This window comes from Polyergus mexicanus, unplaced genomic scaffold, assembly GCF_030449975.1.
Source record: "Polyergus mexicanus isolate NDT 795.1 unplaced genomic scaffold, iyPolMexi1.0 SCAF_2, whole genome shotgun sequence".
Classification (NCBI taxonomy): domain Eukaryota; kingdom Metazoa; phylum Arthropoda; class Insecta; order Hymenoptera; family Formicidae; genus Polyergus; species Polyergus mexicanus.
This window is the reverse complement of record NW_027223322.1, coordinates 831,113-842,643: the sequence shown is the minus strand read 5'-3', so window position 1 is coordinate 842,643 and position 11,531 is coordinate 831,113. Positions and strand designations below refer to the sequence as shown.

The following is an 11,531-nucleotide window of genomic DNA, read 5'->3' as shown; positions in this document are numbered from 1 at the left end:
CCCAAATTTATTTGAATAGAAAATTTCTATAAATTTCTGCATGCTTATTCATAAATCATTATGAAATTCTCAATACTGTGTTATGTAATTCGTCAAAATTTAATAAAATATAAATGATAAGCATGGACGAAAAAATGCAAAGATCTTAACATTTATTATACTATCTATATATATCTTGTAATAAGATATATATAAATATATATATTTCTTATTTATATAACAGCGCCTAATTAATTAAAATGACTTTCTATTTCAGCAAAAAAAAAAAAAAAAAAAAAAAAAATATATATATATATATATATATATATATATATATATATTGCATTGTGATTAATATGCTTCGCAGAATTTAATCATTATATGCTAAAAGCGCACATTATGCGTCTCCACAAATTAAACTTTTGTTAGTTCCAATTATGTATGTATGTATATATGCATACATTTTCTATTAAATTTTACTGAGTTTTGTGTCAAAATGGATAAATATTTAATTTGTTAGAAGGCAATGACGGATGCTCTTTTCCAAGCCAAACATATCAGTCGTATAAATTAGAAGAACTGTATATTAACACGTAAGATTAATAATAATGTGGAAACCCTGTTGATTATTTGAGTTTTACATATAAAGTGCATTCTGAATCTCCTACCAAGAACAGGCGAGAAATTTAAAAAAATATAATGATTAGAAACATTTTTATTTGAAAAAATGTGTTCAATTTTTTAGTGATATGTTGATGATGAGTCAAAGCTTCATACTATTCCGTATAAATTGTAAATTAATATAATATAATCATAAAGAATTTTTCTACAAACAGACATTTTTATGCACATAAATATAATAAATAACACATATTTAATTCCGGAAATAATTATGTAGCAACAATATATCATGTAGCTAGGCTTATATGTAATTTATAAAAAAATAGAAATATTAAATCTTTCGCCTGAGACTTGATTTTGGAGGAAGAAGATTCTGCAATTGAAAAAGTTGAAAAATTTGTATGCGATATTTTTCGGGATGAAATGAATGAAATCGATTGCAATAATGCACTTGTATTATCTTACATAATCTCTTATATAGAAATAAATCTTTCATTTTCGCATAAATTGATCCGACTTCATCTGCGCGTGCGAATCAAAATAATCATCGAAGAATAAAAACATCTATATAGAAATATTCTTTTTTGCATAGAATCTATATAAGAGGGCGATATGATACGATCGTATTAGAAAAAGCACGATTATTCCACGGTATACCGTACAATAATAATAATAACAAATTCGGTTGAAGATGGATTCTAGCGCGTACAATCATGAATTCGCTCTACACGTTTCATACATAGCTATCTAAAAAGATGACCGTGTTGCATTACTCGTAGTATGTCATGTTAACATTAACACGCGTGGAAAGCAAAAGGTTTTGTGATCTATCAAAACAACTGGCCTAGTCCTTTTTGCGCGCGCGCGCGTGTGTGTGTATGTGAGAGTGTGTGTGTACGATACTGTAATATACTTCATCTTATATTTAAACGTGAAATTGGTGTGAATTCACAAAAAAAGCGATGAAATAAGGCAACACTATTATTGTTCTTTTAGTTTATAGAAAAATGTATATATCTTCGATCAATAAATAAAATGACTTGACAAGACAGACTCTGAAAGAGTGAAACTTATCACTTCAGCACATTTACGAGTATATACAAGTAACGGAATGATTCTCCTAATCTAATCCATTAAATCGTTGCACTTGCAAAGTATCATAATACAATTAAGACTTTTCATATTGTACGTAAAATTTAACTATGATAGTCCCACTGAATTGTACGCGCGTACTGTATTATTACAAAAGTCCCAAGATATAATAATCGAATCGTACGCTATTGGTTGTGATTCTCCGTAAAACAGGGATAATATTTTTTTTCCAAAAGCTGATATTCGAGAAATTGTATCTCAAATCTTCGACTTGGCAAATATTACTCTACAAGTACCTGATTTCTGCATACACATTGCAGTATTCATGAGTTTCGTTTATAAATACCACAAAGAATGAACATCAAATACCTTGTAGCATACGATAGTGGACATGCCTTTAACACATAAATCGAGACTATGTAATAGGAAAGAGGTGATCAGGACTGAGAATGGGAGCCGAGATTGGGAGCAAAGGCGAGTCGAATACCTGAAAAAACTCAGTAGTTGATGACAAATGAATCACCAATCAATCAATTGTCAGCCTATTTCTAATTCGTTAAAGCTATAACTTTTTTTTCTAAGAAGAAAAAAAAAACTAAAAGACGGCTCCGTACAAAGGTGTGTTTTACGCAACATAATCATCAACAAGGTAGTCAATGGCCTATTTGCGACGTTTCATTTGCGAGTGTCTCTTTCTTTTTACTTTTTTTAAAACAAATATTATCTACGTACATACTCTACAAATGAAACATCTTCGGGTTTATGCCAGTGTCGGTGATTCTTGTAATGCGGTTGCATTACACTTACACAGCGAAAAGTGACGCATCTCAAGCAAACCATTTTATATATATAGCATCTTTCTTTATAAACGGTGAGCTTTACGTATAGATATTCTATTCTCTGCAACTTGCGTTGGAATATCTAATCCTTATTTAATAATAGCAATAGTATTAAGTATCGCGTAAATGATAGTTTATGTCTAGTACAAACAGTATTGAAACGCTAACGCTAAAGTACTGTTTGTAAATCGCTAAAGAGGCAGATCACGGCGTGTGTGATTTGCGTTAATATTAGTAAAGTATATATCAACTACTTATATAACTAAACGATACACATATGTATTTTTAAAGCATATTCCACTGTGCATTACAAAAATGCACTTTATATAAGAATATATTCTATTTTTCGTGTTTTTTTGTTTTTTTTTGTTTTTGTTTTTTTTTTTTTTTTAACATGCGGAAACATTCATGAATACGGAATTTTCCATACATGTAATTTTCTCGACCGAAATATTACTGTTCGTCATGTAAATTATGTAAAATTATATTACATCAGGTATTATCAAATCTTAAGTTTTTTGTTCAAGTATTTATCGATAAAAAAAGAGTAATGTAATCAATATATACAAAAAGGAAATATAAAAAGTATGATTATTGATTTGTTTCCAAGCGCGATAATAAATTTAACTCTCGCGGTGACAAGTTCCTTCAATTATCTGTCTCAAACCTATCTGATATATCTCCAGTGATATAAGTAACATCACAGACACTGGCACAATCGCGTGAACATTCGGCGTAATTGTTCCCATTGACTGTGTCGATGTTTTTTTTTTCTTTTATAAATACTATTAATTATAGCGTTTGTTACACAAACATATTAACAGTCGTCTATCGATTGATTCCACCTGGATAGCTTCCTCCATTACGTGACATTATTTTGCTTTTACGAAACGAAGGACTTACAGTGGGCAGTGGATGGTTTGCGTAGAAACGTTTACAGTCTAGATGGCCCAGAAGAGCATCTGTGGATTGGCGTAAGATAATCCCGCAGTGGTCATCAAGTGCATACAAATCCCTCCTGCGCTACTGTAGATGCCCCAGTAGGTCCTTCCTATAACAGACATACATCACGGAAGAATAAATACTATTATTAATTGTTAATAAAATATTGGAGATTTTAATACATCTCTGTCCGCTAAAATTCGCATTCGCAAATGCAGCTGTCTTTATAGACAAGAAATAAGCTATTTAACATTAATATTCATTTTATGCATATCTTTTTTTTTTTGAAAATATTGAAATGTTAATGAACGTTTACATTTCCAATGTTTTTAGGATTTTACATGTAACAGAAATAAGAAGAAAATATATTAACAGATGTATTGACTAAAGAAAAAGACAGTTAAAACTGTTACATATTACCATGCGTCTATTCAGTTTTACCTTTGCCTGGCGAGATGTGGAAATAGAAATATTTCATCATAAATTTGAATTTTTCACTTACTATATATATTGCTTCATATTCATATGTAATTATCTAATCCTGTTTTTGGGAGAGATTGATTATTGTTCATTATATGTATAATGTCTTACGTCCTTAGTAGTTGATAGATTCTGTTTGTATTCATCCTGAATCATGCTGAAGCCTGAATTGCTATCTTCTCCGCAAGATTGAACCACTAACGATGTGTTCTCTGTCTACAAAAGAGGATTAGAACACATGTGAAAAATTAAAAAAAAGTTCTTTATGGTATGTACTACATACTTGTTCTTCTGCGTCATTGACTCTTCGTTTCTTCCCGCATGTATCGAGCGTCTGATCTGATAATCTCTTTTTGCTTGTATCACCTTGGGTCCGTGGCGATACACTACCACTGTTCCCATTTCCAGCAATATTGCCATTGCGATGCACACTACCAGAAATCTGTGAAAATTATAACGAGCGCGATTAGACACTACAAAATATACTATCATTATAAGAATAGATTATACAGACTATACAGTAAAGTTTAGTTAATACTCAACGATAACAAAATTCTCAAGTATATAAGAATATACTCTTACCTTCTTTTCTTTTTTTACTAAACTTGAAGATACATAAGTATTCAAGTCCTTCCGTTTTACATGTTTAGCCTCAATCCACATTCCTTCCTTCAACATATTTATTTGTTCTGCTTGCCTTTCAACTGCAATAAAATATTAATATGTGGTTAATATATTTTTTACATTTATGTATAATTTATAATCAACTTACTTGTTTCCACAAAAGATTTGATATCATATGTGAGATCAATATTGAGACTCTCACTCTTAGCAAATGACAGGCCGATGAACCACATAGAACAATGCTTGCCTGGTTCAGGATCTAATGGTGGAAACGCTTCTGGATTTACATGTGCCAAGGTAATATGAGGATTTCTCTCCAATGTACCTGTATGAAGGGTTATAATTTTGCCAAATTGGCATCCACGAATTGTTAGTATATATATATATTCATAATTTTAAGACATTTTATCATTACAAATACAGATTAATCCACTAATTACAATTACTTTTCATTTTTCTGATAAATAATTACTTGTTTCATCTTTTTCTATGTATTTTTATTGGTTTATATAGCGCTTTTGCAGCTACTTATTTAAAAATTTATGTTTAATATGTGATAAATGATAAAATAAAAACGACAGGAAAACTATATAAGTGCAAAATATTAAATAGTTATAACTAATTCAATTTTTAGTGCATTAATCTGAATTAAAAAAGTTACATGCATTGCTATAATATACTATATTAATCTATTATCTCAATTTGCATCTGCAAATGTTAAAAGTTAATTAAAATTATGTGATAAAATATGAACAAAACATTTTTATAAAAATATAATGAAAATACATGTACAATCCTATAAACGTATTTATTCATTTCGTTACCTATTAAATGTCGTATTTTCGATTCGACAAGACCACACCATTCAAGTTGATCTTCCGCGCTTGAACTTCTGGCCAACAATACAATATAATGTTTATATTTTCCAAAAAAGTTTGGCGGTTCGAACAACTTATCCCACGTTGCTTTACCAATGATGATCTCTTCAGTTATGCCTAGTCCATTTTCAAACGCTTCTTGCATGATAGTTCTAGTAGACACGGATACATTGAAAGTAGAATTTTGTTGAGGATATGCTGGCGTAATTATTGGCATTAAATGATATCTGTCTGATACATTTACCTAAAAAATAATGAATAAAAGATTTAAAACAAGATGGATAAAATTAAGAAGATTTAAGATTTTATATATTTCATGCACACAAAATTTTATTATATAAATATATTATTTTCTTGATATTTATATTGTTAAAAGCGATATTTATTTGCAAAATATAAAAGCAGAATTTCTTACTCTTGGATCCCAAACTGGATAACCTAGATTGACATTATCAGGTTGTTTTAAAAGTACCGGTTGTGGCCATTTCCATTGAGAGAATACAAGAAAAAATTTTTCTATTAAAGTTGCAGCCACGGCATTAGGATAAAGCTGACACGTTCGAGCGACTAACATCGCCCAGGATACACCACCAAGATAACCTAAGACATTGCTATATATGCCATGTCCTAAAAATGAAAAAGTGGATATAGAATAAAATATGCATTTGGTTATTATAAATAAAAATATTATGTAATCTTACGTTTCGCCCATAATTTTATAGCCCTAAGGGCCAATCTGAAATTTTCTATATTAGGTACTAAGCGCAATATTTCATCAGTTACTCTGCAACCATTGAGACTCCTGACACACTTTTGATCAAGATTTTTGAGTAGCATGTCATCCTTGAGATCCTGTAGAGTTAATAAAAATTTAGTAAAAAATTTAAAACGTAGTAAAAGTAATTTTACATATAAGTATTAAACATTACTAACCATCGAATCCGGAATTTCTTTAAGAGTTAACTTTGCAAATAACATGTCGATTTCTATACCATCAAAATTCATTTTTATGACTGGAACAAAGGCTTCTTCCACTGCCTATAATATATCATAAATATTGTAAATATTATTGATTAAATCAGGATTAAGTAGAAATTTAATATACATTAGAGATTATCGTATACACATATATATATATACATTTTTCTGATTAAATTTTATATATTGATTACATAAAAAAAAATTTTTGTTATATTTGTATTACATTAAATAAAAAAATACATTTACCATACACATATAAGAGCGTTCCTTAAAGAAATAAATATTCAACAAGGAAACAACCGCATATACTAGATTTTTGAGCTACTTACCCTTAAATCTGTAACTTCTTCTTGCATCTTCAGTAATTCAAAAAAAGATGTAAAATAATCTGATCTATATATGTGACGTGGTACAACACACAAAGCATCAATATCGGCGCCTTTGTGATGTACACCTAATCTATACGAACCAAATGTGTATATTTTACCACCGACTTGTTCAGCTACATTAGGTGGCATATTTCTAGCTATGCTAGTATCTCTTATCCACTGTTTGACCAACGCATTCAGTTTGCTATAAGAATATAAGCAAGTTTTAATAATTTATATATTGTATATATATTTTCTCTCATTAAAATTAAAAATATTCTAATAACGCAACTATATTATATAGTTACAATTCAAAAGTACCTTAAGATCTCCATCCTATGATTCAATTCTTCTTCAGATTCAAAAACATTATAGGGTTTAAGGGCCTCCTTCAATTCGTTAGTTCTGATAATATCAATGGGTTTAGGTTCTGCTACACTGATAGCAGATGTCATACCCAGAGTACGTAAATTGTTCTTCTCACCCGATGTAGAGTTCGGATTGGAATTATTGGAATTGTTACTTTGCGTTTGCCACATTGTAGTATCCTTTATTTAAGTATACACCTGTGAAATGTATATATCTTGCTGTAAATAACAATCATTTTTCTTATTATACACATTTCTAAGAAAAATAATATTTTGCATATTGCGTAAGAGAATCAAGTCAATAAAAATGTAAAACTAAATGACGATGATGAAGAGACTGCCTTACCGCTTGATAATGTTTCGTCAAAGATGCAACAGCATGATAAATAAAATACACAGGACGAAGGTACTTCGCTCGTGTTGTCAGGTTATAAAACGCGCAAAATTGCACCACGTTAATGCGGGATAGCGTGATTGAATCGCGCTTGAGATTTGCTGGAACAGGATACCGCGCTCCTTCAAATATCTGAATCGCGACTAGGATAGTTAACGCGTTTCTAATCTAAATAGTACGTAAATAATTTCTACGGAAACGAGGAGAACAATTGGCTAATGCGAACGCCTCGCGGGATCTCGATTCGGGTGACGCGCGATCCCCGCAGGTTCGCAAATTCGTTCAAAGTGCTCTTCTCGTCGCATCGGTCGACGAACGCGAGAATCTCCTTGCCCTTGTGTTACGCTACGTAAATAAATAAGCAAGCATTATCACACACGCGAAAAATAATGGACAACACGTATACCCCGCACCTATCGCACCACGCGTACCACCCACAACTCTATTCACTATACAATACAAACATGGCTGATCGCGCTCGCTTCGCTTGGCTCTGCACTGCAACAATCAGAAAATACGCGAAATGTCTAGAATGGAAAAATTACATGTAACCGACCATGACCGATCAACGTGATTTCCGAAAATGAATGTAGATGTCGGAATTGAGAAGCGCGGTTGGTAGACTTGCTTGATTCTCAAAAGTTGGTAAGCCTTTTTCGCGAAGAAGACGGCGGCCTCGGGCGGGTTTGAGTTTCTCTCTTGCAGGTATAATAAATAATAATACACATAATACATATATATTTTTAACATTTTCAATAATTTGTTACTTATTCTTCAACATTGTTCTTTCACATTTATCGAAAGTTTATCAATTCTATGGAGAAAGAAACAATGTTTGATTTCGGTAAAACAAGCGATACGCTTGCTTCTATTTATCGCATTCGCTACGAAAACAAGATATCTCTTTACACATTTCCATTTTCACGAAAACGAAGAGTGTTTTACATGTCTTTCTCAGTTTATACACATGCTTCGCGCATTTTGCTGTCACAAAATTATGACATCTTTCATATTAAAACAATATGATAAAATAAGGAAAAGCGAAAAAGGATATATGTGTGTGCTTTCTCTCTCTCTCTCTCTCTCTCTCTCTCTCTCTCTCTCTCTCTCTCTCTCTCTCTCTTTCTGGTATAATATATATAACGCACATATACTTTAAGTATTTTCTCATTTTCACTAATAATTTGTTCTTATTCTTCAATCTTTCACGTTTATCGAATCTCTAAACATATATCGATTCTATTCGAAAACATTTAGAATATTCTGGAAATGATCGATTTGTTATTGATTAGGATAAATTCAAATTTTGTTGACTAAAATTTTAATTTAGAATTAAAACTCGATTTGAAGTTATTTGAAATATAAGATTTCGTTGCTGTTTTGTGTTTATAAAATTAAAATATTTATATTTTATATTAATCATAAATCGTCAACTGTGTTCGTCTTTGTTTCATCCGCAGATGATCGAACTGATTTTATCCTTTGTTATTTATCGCCGATTTTCTAAAATGTTAAATGTACAAACCGAACGCCGTGGAAATGATATAATCTTGTCGGAAATTTTTTTAGGCGAGCTTGATCGCGACACTTTTTCGCGTCTTCGAGGACAAGAAGGCTGCTGCCTGGAAGAAGCTGAAGAAAACGAGATAACTGCGTGAAACTCGAGTTTCATTTGCGGCTGGGAAGTATAGGTGCAACTTACTCGGGGGAACACTTTGCTACCTGACACTAAATTAGCATTGGAATTAATCTCCCCATCCACTCTTCTTTATTCCGACATGATCTCTAGCGAAACATGCGACTTCGAGAACTATCATATACAGGTATGTACCGTATATACAGGTCTATGTGCTTCAATGCAACATAACAATGTGTAATCATTACATATTTATACATTCAATTATTATAATAATATTGTCATAGCAAAAAATTTGATATAATAATTAAAATAATCTTGATAATAATCAATAAATAATAATCTTTGAGCGATTAGAAAATTCTTGTCATAATTCTTAATAATATTTTGCTGGTTATGTCTATTAATATACGACAAAATCATTTTTTTCTATTATGGCCAATATCATTTTAACAATCCATCAAATAATTTGGAAATTTTCCAAATAATTGGGTAATTATTGGCATTTAATCAATAAATTAATGATTTATCGAATTTATGTCTCGACTCTTGGATGTTAAAATCGGCGCTTTTTTAAATTTCTTTCCAAAATCAACGAAGGATTCAAATCAACAATTACTTTTGAGACATTGCAATCGTTGAAATATTATTTATTTTTCGAATCTAAATTTTATCAACCAGACATTTTTATACGTTCTTGTTCTTGTTTTTATCGACACCAACTTTCCGCACAATTTTTCCTTTATCTACATCACCCGGGAAATCTGGGATCTGCGAAATTGAATGTCCTTGAACTGTACGCTTCGGGACCGTGAACTATGATTGGATTCCGTCGTAACTGTTCATCCTAATTAAACGGTTTAACAGTTCTCTGTAGGCCACCTTGTAGATCAAAATCAAATCGAGTTGCCGCGTGTCGACGTGTTAAAAAATAAATGTAACTTGGGTGCAAAGATATAACGCAATTTGCCGAAAATGTTTTTTAGAAATTTGATTGTGAATCACTGTTTATGTTACATTTGAATACATTTTTTTATAACTCGATGATAATAGGCCAATATTATTTACGATATATATACATACAACGATCACTCTATCTATAGATATTATTTGATATAAGTCATATGACAATTTTTTAACGTTAAGAAAATAGACCAAAAAATATGCCATTTTAAATAAGAACACAAAGTTTATAATTTAACGTCATTGTTGAAAGTTTTTATTTCAAAGATGTATGAATTATCAACTATAAAATATCATAAATTCTGTAGATATCTTTCTTTTTTTTTTAATATATCGATACTTATGTCTATTTTAATTTTAATTTATTATATATGTTATAAAATAAAATTGCTTGGAGCTTAAAATCGCGAATTTAATATCTGCGGCATGACACGAATGATTGCTTCTTGCGTCAACAAGAAATTATTGGCAAACGCCGCATTGGGCTTTTTTCGATCTCTTTCTATGCCTGCGTATATGTGTACTATGTATTTTGCGTGCTCCGTAAATAACCGGATTTAATTGTGCGCCACTGCGTGATTCAATAACGTATCGCGAATTGTGAATAAATACACTCTTCGATGCGATTGCAAAAAGCGCTGATGAAATGTGACAAGAACCAATAATTTCCAATAGAATATTGTATATTCCATCTTGCATCTCGTTCTGCTGCATCACATCCGGAAAAAATACCATATTTTATTCAGATGAAAGGCACAATTTCAAATTAGCTTCGATACTAAATAAACATTTTTCATATACTTGTTAATACTTTTTCTTAATCATCCATTTAATTAATTTATGTGTAAGATAATGAGCTTAACTTATTGCATTATCTTGTCCTATTAGTTTGAATTAATTTCAACAATCTAAATTGCAAATAATTGACGCGCGAGAGGTTCCCAGGAACGAAAGAAAAATATAATAAATGAAAATAAATATAAAACAAAAACTTTTATTCTCTCTCCCAAATTTATTTTCCTTCAGGCAATTTTTCTTTTTATTCCTAACTTATATAATTTATCTTATATCTATTGTTTAAATAATTGACTTGAGAATTAGACGAAATTACGTAGTATTTCGCGAATGATATATGTTGAAACCCTCAAAACTTTCAGGAGCCAGTCTTTATTAAAAAAAAAAAAAAAAAAAAATCTTAATGTCACAAATTAGCGCGAAAAAAGATGGGATGGGGAGGCGAAATCGGATTGGAGTTTCCAACCGACTCGTGTCTTTGTTCTTTACTCTTACCGTTTTATCCATCGCTTCACAGAGATAACACAGTCGATTTTTTTTTAACGCAATATATGGGTAATGGATAACAAAT

At 31.0% G+C, this 11,531-nt stretch overlaps 1 protein-coding gene across 2 annotated transcripts; it reads right to left on the bottom strand.

The window, feature by feature from the left end:
- Positions 1-332: 332 nt before the first annotated feature.
- Positions 333-8,010, bottom strand: Hrg (poly(A) polymerase hiiragi). 2 transcript variants are annotated; one of them, XM_070313044.1, is made up of 12 exons: positions 7,519-8,010; positions 7,126-7,391; positions 6,766-7,009; positions 6,389-6,493; positions 6,157-6,307; positions 5,871-6,082; positions 5,402-5,699; positions 4,726-4,902; positions 4,536-4,657; positions 4,237-4,395; positions 4,065-4,169; positions 333-3,582 (listed from the first exon to the last, which is right to left on the bottom strand). In XM_070313044.1, the coding sequence occupies exons 2-12, from the start codon at positions 7,341-7,343 to the stop codon at positions 3,529-3,531; spliced, it is 1,845 nt and encodes a 614-aa protein (XP_070169145.1). In that variant the 5' UTR covers positions 7,344-7,391; positions 7,519-8,010; the 3' UTR covers positions 333-3,528. The 2 variants fall into 2 exon arrangements, with proteins under 2 accessions (XP_070169145.1, XP_070169152.1); XM_070313051.1 differs by having other exon boundaries at positions 7,126-7,370.
- Positions 8,011-11,531: the final 3,521 nt, after the last annotated feature.